This window comes from Rhipicephalus sanguineus, chromosome 1 (assembly GCF_013339695.2).
Source record: "Rhipicephalus sanguineus isolate Rsan-2018 chromosome 1, BIME_Rsan_1.4, whole genome shotgun sequence".
In the NCBI taxonomy this organism is placed as follows: domain Eukaryota; kingdom Metazoa; phylum Arthropoda; class Arachnida; order Ixodida; family Ixodidae; genus Rhipicephalus; species Rhipicephalus sanguineus.
In genome coordinates this window covers 131,467,350-131,484,901 of record NC_051176.1, presented here as the reverse complement: position 1 = coordinate 131,484,901, position 17,552 = coordinate 131,467,350, and the positions used below count along the sequence as shown (strand labels likewise).

General features: G+C 42.9%; 1 protein-coding gene across 2 annotated transcripts; it reads right to left on the bottom strand.

Annotated features, from left to right (window-relative positions):
* Window positions 1-3,448: 3,448 nt before the first annotated feature.
* LOC119386751 (uncharacterized) lies at window positions 3,449-15,894 on the bottom strand. 2 transcript variants are annotated; one of them, XM_037654033.2, is made up of 8 exons: window positions 15,755-15,894; window positions 15,552-15,612; window positions 12,328-12,400; window positions 8,997-9,086; window positions 8,853-8,926; window positions 8,099-8,191; window positions 6,243-6,266; window positions 3,449-4,036 (listed from the first exon to the last, which is right to left on the bottom strand). In XM_037654033.2, the coding sequence occupies exons 4-8, from the start codon at window positions 9,064-9,066 to the stop codon at window positions 3,902-3,904; spliced, it is 396 nt and encodes a 131-aa protein (XP_037509961.1). In that variant the 5' UTR covers window positions 9,067-9,086; window positions 12,328-12,400; window positions 15,552-15,612; window positions 15,755-15,894; the 3' UTR covers window positions 3,449-3,901. The 2 variants fall into 2 exon arrangements, with proteins under 2 accessions (XP_037509961.1, XP_049268030.1); XM_049412073.1 differs by lacking the exon at window positions 6,243-6,266.
* Between the last annotated feature and the right edge of the window lie 1,658 nt (window positions 15,895-17,552).

Here is a 17,552-nt window from a genome sequence, read left to right as displayed (position 1 = left end):
TTACACCCCTTATGGTGGCTACAGGCTGTGCTCGCTCTTGCGACGTTGTAATTGAAGGTAACTTTTTGTAACTCTTGGCAATATCACTTTTGTACTTACAAGAGCCAGAGGCATTCACCTAATCTTGGAATAAAATCATAAATTTTATTGAAAAGAAAGGTCCAATCTTAATCGGTCAAAAATTTCACTGCACCGCTAAATCTTTACGTTCAGTTTAATAATGCCAGCATTGCGGAAATAATTTATGCAATATCATTATTAGGAAGTACCGCTTTTGCTCTTCCGTAACTTATTTTCAAAGCATGCTATAGCTTGAAGTTGATAAAGAAAAGCTGGGGCAATTGACAACTTTACCACAGCCATTTGTCAATATTTACTGTTGCCTCCATGTCACGCCACAAAAATTTAACTTCATTCTTTGTGTGTACTCTATATAGCAGTTCCGTTATGTCTTTATATGCGTCCTCCTTCCGCAGAGATACCAGCCACGGTGGTCTAGCGGTTATGGTGCTCGACAGCTGACCCGGAGGTTGTGGGATCGAATCCCGGCCGCGGCGGCAGCATTTCGATGGAGGTGAAAATGTTTGAGGCCGGTGTACTTAGATTCAAGTGCATGTTAAAGAACTCCAGACGGTCGAAATTTCCGGAGCTCTCCACTGCGGCGTCCCTCATAACCATATCATGGTTTTGGGACATTGAACCCCAATAATTGCATTATTATTCCGCAGAAATTACAACCAAACCTTCCTATCTACACCATAACATGCACGTCTTGTGTCAAAGAAAGCCACAAATTAGGGTCTAGCTTCCGCTCTTTCTACTGTGTTTGAAGCAGCCACTGAGGACATTGGTGACCATGGAACCACGTTTGTACGAATTGCTCCTTATTTCGCCTGCTAGTGGGTGTGACATACACACTTATGTGTGCGAAGTGCTGTAAATTTTGTTTCTTCTGTAGTTGTAGTGTTCTGATCATAGCTTATCTTCATTTTTTCGTCAATGAACAAAATTATAGACTTCACACTGTTGTTTTAGCTTTGTAACAGCCTAAATGACTATAATTTAGCGCGAAGCCTGAGTTATCATGTAACCCTCCTTTCGTTATAGCCATCTAAATTTTAGAGCCTCTCGTACGTTTAAGCACACAACGTAACGTCTTCTTCGATATCCAAACCAAGTTATATGGTTGCTTCGAGAAGTGTGTGAAGCGCTCTGAAGCAACTCCTTGCCTCAATAAGTCCTGCACTCTTTCAGCTTCCACATTAGTCGAGCCAGGCGGCGTGTGAGCATGCTTAGCATGTATAAAAACACTCGAACGGTCCCTTATATACGAGGCGACGTATTCTGTTTTAGCCGCTTAATTACATGAACAATGGATGAATGTTAAACGACGAGCTGTACCTTTGCCTGTCCCATTCTTCAACTGCTTATTAAGAATGAGATTATGATGAGCGCTCATGTTGTGTCCAGTCCTCGTCAGTCAAGAGTGACGCCGTAATTTGTCGGAAACAGAAATGATCACATTATGAACCGGCATGCGCTCTCTACATCCTCTTCTTCATCTTCGTCTTCTTCTGCTTCGCTCCCAGAACACGTGCGCTGACTTCTCCGGCGTGGCCTGTAAAAACCTTAATGGGCGAGAGGACGAGTACAGAGAGAGAGAAAGAAAGAGATACATAGGGAGTGAGTGAGTGAATAAACTTTATTACAAGATCCGGCATGTTTGGTGTTCGGGCAAGACCACACAGGTAGACACCAGGAGACCTTGTCTCCTTATAGCCTCCCTGGCCTGCTGGATAGCCCATCTTTGGTCTTCGACTTCCGAGATGAGCAGCACTAGCCGCCACCGCTCCCGGAGGGCCTCAGGAGAACTTGTTGATAGGTTGGGGCATTCCCACGGTATATGTTTATACGAAGCCCTTTCTGTTGTGCATGGTTTGCATTTGTTGTCCGGGTATAGGTGTGGGTAGCTCCAGTGGAGGTGCACAGGGTTTGGGTAGGAGTTTGTTTGTAGCTGTCGGTATTCAGATGCTTGTTTCCTGTCTAGACTCAGGTGAGGTGCAGGGAAGACGCGCCTCGTCTCTCTGTAGTGTTGTGTGTATTCTGTGTAGCATGTAAATCTGTGTTTGTGTGGTACGTCGGCGCCGCCAGAGATGTTCACCGAGGAAAGAGAAAGAGAGAAATTCTTGGCGAAAAAAAATCGTCATGAGGCGGGATTCGAAACGGCGTACCCTCGAACCTAACCACTCGGCTATCGAGGCACGCTAGCAGAGCATATCATAGCCTTGTATAGTTTAGTGCAGCAAGGAGGTAGGAAAATGAAGTGAGCGTGAGGAGAAAAATGTGATGGTGAGGGGGAGGGAAAGTAAGAGGGGAGAGAGCGAAGCATAAAATAGAATGAATGACAAAGAGAGAAATAGAGAGAAAGAAATAGAGAAAGAAAGAGAAAGAAATACAGTGGGAGATAGACAGAGGAAAGGTTAGGAAGAAGGAGGAAGCAAGTGAGAAATAGAAAGAGGTAGAGGGACAAAGGGATAAAAGAGGAAGAAAGAAAGAGCAAGGAAGAGAAAGAAATAGAGAGAGAGATTGAGGAGTAATTAAGTAGAAACAGAGAAAAAAAAGGACATAAAAAAACAGAGAGAAGAGAGAAGAAAATTGAGGAAGAAAGAAAGAACAAAATTGCAAAACTTAGAAAAACCGCATTACCCAGGACAGCATTGGTACCCATCTGCTCCGCTGTCTTTTTAGCATTGCGCCTCCAGTGCTAGCTACGCTAATGTTTTTTAGTCCTCGTTTCGTTTGCGCTGTTTGCTTACATTCGCCATGAACCAATACCAACTCGCCCAGTTCTCAATCCTAATGAGATTATGACGCCAAACTAGAGGCCATGTTTTTTTCTTGCTAAATAAAACTTCAGTGATCAACGGTGGTGCCGAAATGGGCTTGTTGGTCAGTAATCGTTGGTATAGTATCTGGATAGAGCTTAAGATCAGGCGATGTAGAAAGCGAGCAGCGAGCGCCATGATTTATATACGCGCTGGAAATTACTAGATGAAAATAGTTATTTGCAAAATCATAAACGTGTACCTGCTCTAAATTACTTGATCAGGCTACAGAAGAAGATCGTTTCAATTAAAACAAAGGTAATAACACGATGTTGTGCGCTGCGACGTGTTTTTTTTTTTCAACGAATTTGTGCCACAATCAACCAGGTATCATCTGTGACGTGCATGTGAGAAAACAATATCAGTGTCAGATTTCCGTCTACGAATGGCAGTATGATACTAAGCGTGCACGTGGTTAGCATTCCGACGTCGAAAAATGGAATGGCGTAATTTGCCTAAGATTTTTGGAGTGTAGTGCATAAATGCAGAGCTTTTAGACTCAACTCTAAGACTTGCGGATGAACTTCACGAGCAACATCAAGAAATCGCAGGGCTGAATTTTAACAAAACGTTTATTTCAGAAGCATGCTTAAAATGTTGAAGTCAGAAACGTGCTTGGATAGGGGAAATCGCGAACGTGTTTGCCTTATTCCACTTCAACTGAAATTACGTAAATATTTTCCATTTTGGTGGATTTGGGGGACAGCACCTTTTTTTTTTTGCTTTCGCAACGGAACCTTGATTATTAAGTGAAGTTATTTAAAACTTTTACTTGGACATTATTCCGTTTCAGTCCAGATTTCTGGGTGGTCCCTGCAATATCTTTTCTTATGTATATATATTCGCCATACGCTTCACATCTACTAGGGCCTTGAGGTGTTATGATAGTTTACTTCGACGCGATCTAGGCATTTACCGAAGACTTAGACTTAGTTAAATGAGAAATTTTTAAGTTATCAGCAACTATTGCCTTTTGTGTTGTTGTTTTTCCCCTGGCTGACATACTTAAGAGTGATTCAAATCAAAATCCTGTTCCTGCAATGCACGATGTCAGTGTTATTTGTCCCAAAGTCCTGCTCAACCAGCTCGTTTTCCGATGGCGTGGTGCAAAACTGTGCCAGACATTGAAGTTCACGCATCAGGTTGGCAGCCTGCGGACAAACATTACATAACGGATTGAACTATGTGTTTCACTAAAACATTTATGATAAAGGCACGAACTTCTTGCATGAAACATGCACACCTGTCAGGTCACTGTTGCGGAATCTGTTGTTTACACCTTCTTTCTTTGTTTTCGCACTTCCGAAGCTTTTGGAAAAGAAGCCGCTAAGCGCTTGAGCCGTCGACTGTTACGTGTTCTTCGATTCCTTTCGAAATTAAAGCGGGCCGAATCCTAGCAAATACTGTGGGAGCTAGGACTGCAAACGGCAGGCGATTAGCTGCCGCGGTGACCTAGTGGTTTAGGTGCTTGGCTGCTGACCCTAAAGACGCGGGTTCGATCCCGGCCGCGGCGGTAGCTTTACGATGGAGGCGCAATACTAGATGCCCATTTACTGCGGGATTTCAGTGCACGTTAAGTAAGCTCAGGTGGTCGAAATTGTTCGGAGCCCTGCACTACGGCGTTTCTCGTAGCCTGAGTCACTTTCGGGTGCTAAACCTCACAAACCAACCAAGCAGAAAGCGATTACTGCTTCTCCGATTTGATAAAACTTTAATTCTTGAACAGTGTCGGATAATGGCTTCAGCTGACAACGTGCACTCTCTACGAACACACACACACACACATATATTATATATATATATATACATATATATATATATATATATATATATATATATATATATATATATATATATATATATATATATAGAGAGAGAGAGAGAGAGAGAGCGAGATAGATAGATAGATAGATAGATAGATAGATAGATAGATAGATAGATAGATAGATAGATAGATAGATAGATAGATGGTCGCGCTTCCATCACAGATACCCATAACTCCCCTTGCTGATGTCGCTGGCAATAGGTTCTCAACCGCTTTTCGCCCGAAGATATAAAATTCGTGGACTACTCAGTCACTGAATTAATACTGAACGAAGACAATGATGTCATAACATCGGAACAGCTCACAATGGCCTGATTTAGCAAACGAAGGCCGAGAGTTGCTATCATTTGTGTATATATATATATATATATATATATATATATATATATATATATATATATATATATATATATATATATATATATATATATATATATAAAGCGGTATGAAAGGATGGCTCTCGTCATGTGAGAATCTCGCTCAGCGTTCTGGTGGCTGGACCTCTGAAACTTTGTTCTTTAAAAAATCCGGAAAAAGTGTCTTCGTATACGCTTACTAAGGTTATTCAATGTTTCTCGAGATAGTTTTTTTTCATGGCACAACTTCAAAGCGCTAAAAAACAAGGACAGACGAAAAAGAGTGGACACGACGAGCGCTTTTTTTAACCGTTGATAATTTTATTGAGCACTGCTGTAAATTGGCTCTAAATTTTAGTATAACCGAGCTATTTCATGTTACGTATATTACATTACTCATTTAAAGTACATTTAATGTATCGAAAACATGGCGTCTATCAGCAGCATGACCTTGCCACGTTGCATGGCCGAGCTACGAGAACACTTTTATTTTGCATGGCAGCTGTGCTGGCTATACACGCCTGAGACACCATCTAAATGCTTCTTACCTCGCAGGACTTTACGGAGCTGAGTAATCATAGTACTTCGTTATCATATTACTTCGCCCATTAGTCGGTGTCATAGTGAAATTCACCTGTATAATGTGCCCCCAGTAGGACTTTTCTGAACAGTTAGGTTATCGAAATGCCCAATACGTCTCGTATGCATCTCAAAGCCTCCTGTGGGGAATAATCTGCACCATAATTATATCAACAAAGAAGTGGATACAGGTATTTTGTACATAAACGTTTCATACTTTGCTAAATGAATTGGAACTCAGAATCTCAAAAGAGCTCAACTTCTACACAATAATTACATGGTTGTGAAATGCAAAATGAAATGTTATTGACCTGTTGCGGTATAAGTTCATATATTTATGTTTCTCGAACTGTTGGGTCAACACTAAAGGAACAATATGTACATAAGACTTAACAGCAGTTTCTATAACATGTGCGCGTGCTAAATTCGGCGTTACCTTATAGCTGTACGTAATATAAGATCTGCTGTAAATAATGATACCGTTAGCTTTCACTGGGCAAACGATAAGAGCTACCATTAACTTTGATATTGCGCATTTTATAGACAACAAACCATGCACGAGTAGATGGTGCATTTCATACAAAACAGAGTACTCACCAGGTATTTTGCCAACTCTGGTTCCTGTAAAAATTAAAAAGAAAAGTGCCTGCTGATACAACCACTTGTCAATGTTCCATCATTCCATAATAATTCAGTCTTAAAGGTATCTCATATGGAAGGAAGGCATAATCCAGAATCAACAAAATACGCGTTAAAGAAACATAAGTCATATAAAGATTAATTTCACTGCAACCTTACAAAAGGGAGTTCAACCCAATCGCAAACACAGGCAAGAAAACCATTGTATGAAGCTATGAAATGATTATTCGTAAGTCATCAGAAATAGTTTTTTTCCTTGACACCGTAAGTGTCAAGGAAATTCAGAACGCGGCGGAGAAATAATGTTTCAGATTTCCTATTTTCGCTCACATCTGATGGAACTGATAGTTCATGTATTGCAAAACCTGTACGGCCATTCTTCCTGCGTCGAACGCAGAACATTGCCATATTAAGTAGTCAAAGTCTGCGCCGCAGCGCGCCCGCAGTCGCTCCCGAATTAACCGACAGAGCCGTTTTGCAACACATCGTGTCAAACTGCGCACGGACAAAGACTCCGCTTATTGTGCCGTCACGTGTTTCGTCAAAAATATGGACTGTCGCTGACGACTGCGTTGTTTATCGCATTGTCTGTAGAGCACAGACAGCGACCGCAGGACTCTTCATACTTATTTAGACGCTGCTTATTCATGGTGTTGATCGTTGGTTATTGCCACTTAACCTCTCTAAAACCAAAGTCATCTCAATTTCGAATCGGTCATCTTTGATTCCTTCGTCATACCACTTAAATGATATCACTGGCGAGCATACCACAACTTGCAAATATCTCGGCATTACCTTCAAGCCCAATTTAACCTGAAACCACCACATCAGTCAATAATAATAATTGTCGGGGTTTAACGTCCAAGAAGCAGGATATGATTATAAGAGACACCGTAGTGGAAGGCAGCGGAAATTTCTGTCACCTGGAGTTCTTTAACCTGCACTTAAATCCAAGTACACGGGCCTCTATAGCATTTTCGCCTCCATCGAAAACGCGGCCGCCGCGGCGGGGGTTCGATACCGCGACCTGCGGGTCAGCAGTCGAGCGCGGTAACCACTAGACTACTGTGGAAAATTTTGACTTCAGCTAACTGCTCACTCGGTATGCTTACTGTAAGCGCATTCTAAAACAGGCACGTACGTAGGCTCTCATACATTACACTAATTCACCAGAATATTGAATATGTTTCTGCAATTTGGGGTTCTGACCAAGCATGTTTAATCAATTACGTAGAATCAATTCAAAATCGTGCCGTGTCCTTCTGATCTCAGATTATTCGCGCTACTCCGTGTCTTAAAAGAACGTGCTGATATGGAGTTGTCTTCTAAGTGGCGTGAAATCACTCGCCTTTCACTCTTCCATAAACTGTGCAATGACACCTCTCTACGCGGCGATATTTTCGAACCACATTCAGTTATGCTTTCAAGGCGTGGTTATCATCATGGCGCAGTCTTCTGTCACTGCACAGTGTTGTCTAACGTGCGTATAAGTCGTTCGGGACACTTAGTGAACAAAGCCTGTAATTTTTCGAGACGTAACGAAGAGACTTGCGTCAAGTTTGAAGCGGCACAGTATTTTGTGAGCGTTCTTACTGTTCACCAAGTAAAACTTTATGAGTATTACCTTTTGCGCGCTCGAAGAACTAAGGCTTTATTTGCCGTGATTACAGAATCAGCAGATATATATTTTTAAAAAGAAAGACACGAAAATTTAAAGGTAATTATTCCTTAAAGTGTTCTTCCTAAAATTACCCGTACTACTTAATGCAACGACAGTGAGCGCTCACCATTCCATCTTAGGGCACTGCACTTACCAGCTGACCCCTTAGGCACAAGTTGTTCACAAGGCAGAAGTCATCGCGGCACTGAAGCACGTCTGTTCTCAGGTGATCAAGCTGCTGCACCAGCTGAAATTGAGTTTGATGCTTTGTATTTGTACTTCCCTTAGCATGAAAGAGACAAACGGTCGTATACTTTTTCGGACAAAAGACGGTCAGGCACAAGCTTTGTCGTGAGAACACTCGCTCCGACAGTGAAATGTGCAACTTTGTCTTTGCACTATCCGTTTAATTGTAGTTTTTCTTTACAGAAGCCGCATTTCATAATAGAACGGAGCAAGCTGCGTACCCTAAGTCATCTGAATTCTTATAAAGAAAGGTAGCCTCTAACTTCAGGATTTTTTTTTCGGGATTGATACCTAACATCATTTGAAATATAAATGTTTTGTATACCTAAGAATAACACTTTGTAGTACAAGAAGTCTTAAATGAAATGATAATTTTTTTTTAACTGCGCATCTTTCAGAAGCGAAGAAATGAGCGCATCTTATCTGACAGGAAGCTGTAATTAATCCACGAAAGAAAAAATTTCGCAACCGCACTGGAGGTGCAACGTCATGTTACGCCGCGTTGCAACGTCACATGCTCCCGTCTGTAGTCACGTTGTACCAGAATGCGCAAATACTTTTTAGAAATGTTTCCCTCAAAAGTGACTTGCTCGTCGGCTTCTAGGTGCCCAATACGTCACTTCTACAGACACCGTTTTCTAAAACCTTCCGTGTGTACTCACCAAATCCGATGCAGCTCCTCGTATGCAAAGAAACAGGATTCTCACGTGGAATCTTTGGTATGGCAGATCAGGAGCTAGTACAGAAACGTGCGAGGAGTGGGTTCAGTGCAAGCGAAATTGTATTTCAGAATAATTTACACTTACTGCACAAGTCCAGAGGTGACGTCACGGCAAGAGTGGTTTGTAGAAGCCAAGCAAAGGTGAAAAGCCTCATTGCTAGTTAAAAGGCGTGGCCTGTCGACGAAGTTGAGAACAGGTAGACAAGTGCGATGTTTGCGAGGGTTTATCCAGCTGATGTCAGCGGCGGCAACACTGAAGTGGCGCTTTGAGCCATGCTGAACGACGTTAAGATAACGACAAACACAACACTAGTAAGACACCTAGAGTGCGCTTTCGTAGGAAAAGATGCGCATGAGATGGGCTGGCCTGCCATCGCAGTAATTTGGGAGAAAGAGAGAACACAAGAACGAAATTATCCATCGGCAGATCTACCTTGCATTGAGGAAGGAAAGGGAAGCACAAGGAGCTGATGGAAAAACGAACGGAGTACGCGGTGAATAGGTGCACGCGGTTGCGCGGTTTAGAGCAATTAATGAACTTTTAGATTAAACGGGTAGCCGTACACGGCATATTCAGCGTCAACCTTTCGGCCCTGGTGCCCTACAAGAAGGACACGATGAAAAAGGCGTGTTCAAAACTGTAACATAAATTAAGAAATGATAAAAGAATTTGAGGCATGCTCAATACACCTCCGCCAGAATAGGTAGCAGTTTCTTCGTCATCGTCCTCCTTTGAACGCTACAAGGGTGAACGTAAGATGGCGGAAGACGAAAAGCACTACACCAGCAGTAACCGTCATTTCCATAATATTTTACTTATTAACTAATCCTTCGGTAGCTGTTGTAATTTTGTGTGCTGTTTCTAAGACGTTCAAGAGCTTATGCACAACGACAAGTTTTCCTTGGCATTTACGCATCGCCCGAAGCCCCCCACGAACTGCAGGCTCAATAATTGTCACGGCTCTCAATATATTACATGTGTACGTTCATAGCAATGTTGCTCGCGTCAGCCTCCGATTTCTTATCTTATTTGAGAGGCGAAAAATCACCCTAAACTGATTTACTGAGTGGCAAGGGTACTCCGATATGTAGATATCTGTTTATGATGGACGAAATTATTTTTACTGCATTGTATGAAAGGTGCAGCTCAGGGGTAGAAGACGATAATGATGAAGTGAAGGTCGGACAGCTTGCTTTTAATGGATTTAAAAACAGTGTTCACCTTCTTACACTTTATTTATGTATTCAAAACTTACTTTCTTAGAAGTCTTCGACCGTTGAGCACCGCGACAGAAAGATTGGCGATGCCATGCAGGATTTTATTTAGAATCAAAATCAAAGAGACTACAGAATCACGCTTTAATGGTTCTCATTGTTTACACAAAATTGCTGTATATTTGTTTCAATTGATTCGTACCTTGTATTTATGAATATGACTAAATTAGCAAGGATATGGTATCGAGCCTATGATCGACGAAGAGCGATAATAATGAGCACGAAAATAATCGTTGCATAATACGACTTCTCTTACATGTGCCTTCATTGAAAACTTGGCCTGTTAACATAAGTGTTCACACCCGGAGCTTCAATATTAGCAGACGACAATATGTTTTTGCTGCAGGCACACACATAGAAAATGCATACAATTGATATTTATTTCATTTGTCACTTGGATAATCATTATTGCACGTGACGCAATAACATTGCGGGAAATTCTGGGAAATTACTTGTGTCCAGCGTGAAACAAAGGTATCCAGTCTGAGTAATTTTTTATTAAGTATGCTATATGGCTCGTGTGATTACGCTGGCCCACTGAGGTGAACTTAGGGAACCGATATGATGTTTTGATAAGTTGTCTTTGCAAAACTTGAGCACAGCTCCTTTTTTTATTTTTTGGTCAGCCCACTTTAAAATAGCGAAGAGAAGCTACCGTTACAGCTCTGAGGAAACGCCGTTGCATTACAAAATCTTGTTCTGCTAGCTTGAAGTGGTCACTTTTTGACCAGCATAGAGCACGAAGGTAGAACTTGCCCTGCATAAAGAAACGTGCTCATGCTTTTCCTGCTGCTGGTGGTGATGGTGCTGAAATAAATATAAAGAAGTTTGTGGCATATATTAATCGTTCCCACGCGCGATTGTACGTCATGACTGACACAGCGCCATCGTTGTCCTAGACGGCCGAGGAACCCAAGATAAGATAATTGGCTTTTTTATCACTCACTGCGCAGCTCAAATTACTGGTGTCGAGCCTTACTTGCATGCACTCGTGATAACCCGAATATGAGACAGAGCAGTGAATACTGAAGCGAATATCAGCTAGAGCAGTAAGGGCAGTGAGCTATTACTGAGGTTGGCGATAACTGGATGTGACATTTTTCTGTCTTCAGGAACTTTCAATTGACAGAGACACTCTTTGCCCTACATAAATTACCCACTCAAGCATACCCAGAGCTTGCGCCCTACAGCAATACATGCCTTGTCGATTGGCCAATGTAACTCGGTTCATACATGACATATGCCGCTCAAAAATTTTGGTAATCGTCATTGCTTAGCGTATCTGGTACCCTCAGCAGAAAAAATAAATGTGACAAAAAAGAGATCTAACCAGAACAGTCATAAGGCCTAATCGTAGTTACCTCAGAGTGAGTTGCAATATAACTGAGTAGCTGGTCCGTCGCCTGTTCCTAAAAAGCAAGGTATAGCACTAAATGCCTGTACTTGAAGCTGAATAGAGTCATCGCTACTGATGTATGTGAATTTGTAAACGCAATGAAGTCCAGCAGTCACTTTTACCGAAAGCGTCTAAGTGAAGAAAAAATAGTGCATGTAGCGAAAGAACTGCCCCACCAGTGGTATAAATCCAACTGCTATGAGAGTTTTCGATAATTGCTCTTTTTTCACTGCGGACGGATATAAACAGTGGGAGCAAGCGTGTATTGTAATTCTGTTACAGGATCCAATGAACTGATTTTGCGTGATTCGTATGTGCCTTTTAAAGAGATTTTTTTTAATTCTAGCGTCAGAATTTGGTATCGCAGACAAATGTACGAATATACATGGTGCTCGTGCATTCTGTCGCGGTAGCATACTGTCCGATTGTCTTTTGCTACATGACTGCTTTTTGCAGTTCATGGGAGGTGAAAGTAAACTAGCGTTGCTGACACGGCCTCTCCTAACATACATCCTCTATTCGAACAGTGTCGACTCCACATCATTGTTTGTTTCGGTACAGTACCTCTCACCAACAACCATCAGCTTATTTCGTATTACAGTCCTTACATCATCATCCAGCATCATACTGCTTTTAATTGCAGAACCAGTAAAGTTCGTTAACTGCTGAACTTTCTTCAAGGTTACAAGTTTCTTTGGATAATTACAGTAATGAGTGCGCTATCATTTCAGTTTCCCAGACTTACATTCAGGTGCTTCAACCTTGACAGGAAATAGACGGTTTCTATTGGGAACTCGAACATCGACCGCGGTCCTCACCTGTGGAGAAGTGCAAAAGAAAAGGACAGTCAGCAGCCCCTCGTCAGTGACCGGACTAAGGAGCTCCACTGCAATAAGCGCGCCTTCGTGTGAGCTAGGAACAGTCACACGACCGACATGAATGTTTATGTAACGGCAACGTTGTAGACTTATCAGTATCTGTGATGATTTTGTGCTTTAGTATAAGTGGGTAAATTAATGAGATCTTCATCTTGACTCGCGTTATGAGTGACATGGTGAAAACTGTATTTATTTAGCCTGTCCGATGCAGCAGTCATGAGAAAATTATCAAAGACGGAACATACGCAGGTGATGTATATCACAACAGCTGATTCCTCTGCCGGTAGTTCTGATTGAATATATGCGCACACGATGCGTGTAAGCTTCAGGTGCCCAGGAGCTTTCAAGTGAGCATCCAGACAACTTGCGCCATGGTGTCGAATTACATGACCCCACTGAACTCGCTAATACTTTCTGCACTCCTCATGAAATTGCATAGCACATATTCCCACTTCTGAATATCTTTAAAATTTAATTGCAAGCGCAAAATAAATCTGGCAGTGGTATATATAGAGAACTCACCTGAGAGCTCATGGATTCGGGGTTATAAACCACGTATATTCGTGAGCATGCTTATATTCGTATCGGAGGCTTCGAGCGTCATATTGCAAGAAGCCATCATGTAACACAGACATCTAGAAGATAAGGTTTTATGGGAGCAAAATTTAAATTCACCATTTGGTCTGCTGAGGTTTCCGTGTGCACATATTTCCGCACAAATAAATTGCGATCCAACTTACCCGTTCTATTCTAAGACAAACTTTCTGTCTCAGCTAACATTATATGAGAAATGCAAATCATGTTTCTACCCCCCTCCACAACGCCTCTCGGTATTGAAGAAAACGACCGGAAACGACCGGTATGTGTATCCTTTCGGGACGGTAGCCACCTGACTTTCAGCGTTTGCAGAAAGGACGTACGTACCGGTCGTTTCCTAAGCCTTAATTCTGTGCACCCATCCAGCCCTAAGCGCTCAATTGTGTCGACACTTGTGCAGTGCGCCCAGCGGACTTGCTACAAGCAAGAAGACGCAAAAAAGATGTGGAGATCGTTCAGCGGGGGTTGGCTACTTCAGGATACCGGCCTTCATTCGTGAACGCCGTAGTGGAGGGCCCCGGAAATTTCGACCAACTGGGGTTCTTTCACGTGCACCTAAATCTAAGTACATGGGCCTCAAGCATTTTCGCCTCCATCGAAAATGCGGCTGCCGCGGCCAGGTTTCGATCCCGCGACCTTCGGGTTAGCAGTCGAGTACCATAACCACTAGAACCAGACACGGCTTTCCAGGAGTAGTATAGAAAATCCCTTGCGCAGACTGCGAACATGTATATATTGGTCAGACAGGCAATTTCAAAAGAAGACTCCGGGAACGTATTAATGACTTCAAGAACAAGAAAGTTGCTTCTAATGCTTTTGCAGAGCATGTTGTGTCTACTGGACACGAAATCAACTGGGATGACGCCTGCATCATCGCCACTGAAAGAAAGTTGTTCCCGTGCTTGCATTTGGAATCTTTGGCTATTAAGACTACCGCGCACACACTCAACAGAAATATTGGAACACTCACCCCAGTGTATGCGCGATGTCTGGAACACGTTCTTAACACATTCTTAAGACGTGTGATAACATCGTGTGGTAACACATGCTTAAGAAGAGTATACTACGCGGTTAGATGTCATTGATAACAAGGCTCCCGTGTGGGAGCCGAAACTTCTTTTGAAAATGTTTGGGCCTTTTACCTTGGTGGGCGTTTTTCTTTTATTTCACTAAACATAAGCTCCGCCCACGAGGCCGCACGGCGCTTTTCTTTTTTGCGTGCCTCAGCGCTGCAACGCATGTAGTTCATTAAAAAAAAAAAAAACGGCGATCGCCATGGTGATCCTCAAGCGATATCATAGGTGTAACCGATCGATGCAAAAAACACATGCCGCGTTGCAACTTATGCTGCCGAAGCGACGGTACGCGATACACACTCCGAGCGCCTGCCGCTTCGCTATACTTAAAAAGCGGCACAACACAAGCTTCTACTACATCGAATGATGACTTAGGAGAGTGACGCTCAGGTACGCGCGGATAAGAGTACGAGAGGCTTTCTTTTGGAAGACAGAATCATGACAAGAAAATGTGGATGGCGGCTGACGGTGCAGCTGTGCCTCGCCTCTCGTCTCAGCAAAACACTCGATGTCGCATTTCTGATTCATTCTTCTTAACCTTTACACCATAGAAAAGAGTGGCCGCGATTGAACGCGTATTTTACGGACGGAGAGTGCTACTACATTTTAATTTCTATTCTTGGTTTGTCACTGACTACAGGTGCCTAAATTTTCTTCGCTGCAGAAGCGCTGCACAAAAAGTAGCGATATTTATGTTCCTATACTCTATGTATCACAATGTCTTTTATAGTCTTTTTGGAACAACTTTCCACAAAAAATTACTGGTGAGCTTCCCGCACAATTGCTTAATATCTATGACAACCATTTTAATCTGACGTCATCCTTTCATTTCTTCGATGGTTTGACGTTGGGCGCAAGGTGAATGGAAATAGTTGTCAGGATTCTTTATGTCATAAATTGCTTATTGCTTGAACAAAGTAACAAGTGTCACAAGTGAAAATAGAGGCAATATTTATGTACTTAGAATTGTTATTCCTCATTTTTTGGCTTTCAGCATGACAAAGATTTATATTACAAATCTTTTCCACGCACAATTTCATGCGAGATTTTCCATGCTTTCTTATGCAACCGTTAACGTGACACCTCGTTAAAGTCTTTCGACTCTTTGTGAGTTTCGTACCAAATGCAGACAAGCGGCCTCGGCCCTAGTTACCCTCCCTGTCTTCTTTTTATCCTTCTTGTCCTCTCTCTCTTCGCACCAAATAAGGTGACCTTTCTAGTAACGCACGATATCACAGTGCTTGCTTACTTTGTTCGAAGGGCGAAAGAAAGTAAGCATCGTTGCAAGGTAGCGACAGCAATGACATTGTCGTCTGCAAAGTTGACGCTTACAACTTTTTTTTTGTGCCGCGAGCGCTGTAGCGATAGCTTATGATAGACACAGCGGAAACAAAGGGATCCTTTATGCACAAACTTACGGTGTAGCGTGTGTCAATAGAACCGGTGAACAAAGGCTTTCCATTTCCTTGAGGCTCTTTGCTGCGTAAAAAAGTAAACAATAGTCAGTAGCTGAAAGAAAAAAAGAAGCGCCAACGCAGCCTTTTCGCTGTTCAGCAGACAAATGCAGTTTGTATAATATAATCGCGTTGGTACGGGAAAAAAAATAAAGATTATACTCTACCCGACTTGTCAATGGGGTCAGCCAAAGCAAGGAAAGTGAGAAAGGTCACGGCCGCTGAAATAAGTAGCGACGGCATTGCACTGCGAGGCGCGAGTGAAATGCTTCCGCAAGCTGTACGTCATCAAGCGCGTTCCAACAGCAGACCCGTTGCTGCGTGCAAGCTCTTAAAGCTCGTGAAGTTAAAAGCTTACCGCTGGACGTCGGTAGTGAGAGCTCTATGAGTCACTTCAGTTCGATGAACCGCTCCTAGCTGGCGGTGCACTTGTGCAAATGTTGTTTACGGGGATGATAAGAGGATAAGAATAAGAAGGACTCTGGTTTACTGATGGCTCAGATGTTAGTGGACGCACGTGTTCAGACAGGAAGAAAGCGCGCACTTTGTGCCGGAGCATATATATATATATATAGCGCTAAGCGCCGAGCAAACACAGACGGCGCGTGTGACTGAAACAAGGCTACTCTCCAGCGTTATTTAAGATTCTTGCTGCTTTTTGTGGCGTTACGAAATAGTGTTGGGTTGGGGTGCTGTGTGTGTGTGTGTGTTGGAAATAACCACGTGTACCGCGAGCTGGTGTGCATATATGTTGGGAGAACGTGAATAAATCCCAGACTGCCGAGAAAAGAAAGGAGGAGAGAGGGCAATACAGAAAGAGAGAAAGAAACATGAAAGAAAGACAAATGACAGAAGATGAAGAAAGAACTCAATCTGCATTCGCCAGGTGGTGGCGTTTGCTCGCCAGCTCCGCTGTTTACTGCAGGCTGCACAGGTGTGGAACTGGCTTTAATTTTTTAAATTGTGGCGGTGGTTGATCGAACACGGAACGTCATGTCGAAGCAGCAGCCTTATACGCATCATGTGGCAAACATCAGTCACTGACGCAACACGCCGGCATTGTCCCGATCAACCTGTTGAGAGCAATGCATTGCGTGCAGCTTGGAAAGTTCTTTGTTTGTTATATTGGAGCTTCTTTGTGGCATACCGTAGACCTAGGTATCTTAGACCTTTATTTTATAGGTGAAGAAGAACAATGCTTAAAAACGGTATCCACGTCGGCGCGAGCTTTCTAATTCAGCACTCATCAAGCAAAAGATTCGATGGTGCGTATGTCACTCTAAGTAGGTCTGCGTACAAATGTGTGCATAGGCATGCGCAGCGTTCCCCTTCAGGGGGGAGGGGAGTTCATCGCGGCGCCCCCCTCCCTATTAAGTCAATGTATAGGGCAGATTTGCACCCCCGTCTTCTTAGGTGACTAGGGGTGGGGGGCGGCCGCCGCCTTGCCTGGCGTTTAGTGGCTTAGTGTAAATGAGGCTTAGTGTTAGATAGCTATTGAATAGTACTGCCTAATGTTAGCTTGTCGGGGCTAACTGTAGGCCAATTATCGCTACCTGTCGGATATGGTGACTTATCCCCCGCTAAGGATGGCTATAACTGTCGGTTAGTTTTGGTTAGTGCTACAAATGGTGGCCAGTGGTCGCGCACTCTTGGCACGCAGAAATTATTTCTTTTGATGCTTATATTGGTGCTTTTTTCGTAGGACCTCTTTACCTCGGACCTTGTATTTTATAGGTGAAGAAGAAGAACGCTTAAAAAGTTATGTGTATTTTGGCGCGGGGGCCACATTTCAGCACTTTCTCAAGCAAATGATTTGATGGTGTGCAGTAAGTTGCTCTAACGGGCTCTTCTTATGTAGGCGACTACGAATCCGTCAGTGTTCACAGCCGTCGGGCGCATCACGTCGCGTGACCCTGGCGGCTGATCCCAGGCACGCGCTGCAGACTGAAAAATAAAAAAAAACAA

Excerpts from the sequence above, each read along its gene's own strand:
- LOC119386751 (XM_037654033.2), bottom strand. The coding sequence starts at position 9,066 with ATGAGGCTTTTCACCTTTGCTTGGCTTCTACAAACCACTCTTGCCGTG. Across the intron at positions 8,192-8,852 it reads GAGGAGCTGCATCGGATTTG|CTGGTGCAGCAGCTTGATCA; the intron begins GTGAGTACACAC and ends ACTCAATTTCAG. Across the intron at positions 4,037-6,242 it reads CAGAGTTGGCAAAATACCTG|GCTGCCAACCTGATGCGTGA; the intron begins GTGAGTACTCTG and ends GTTTGTCCGCAG.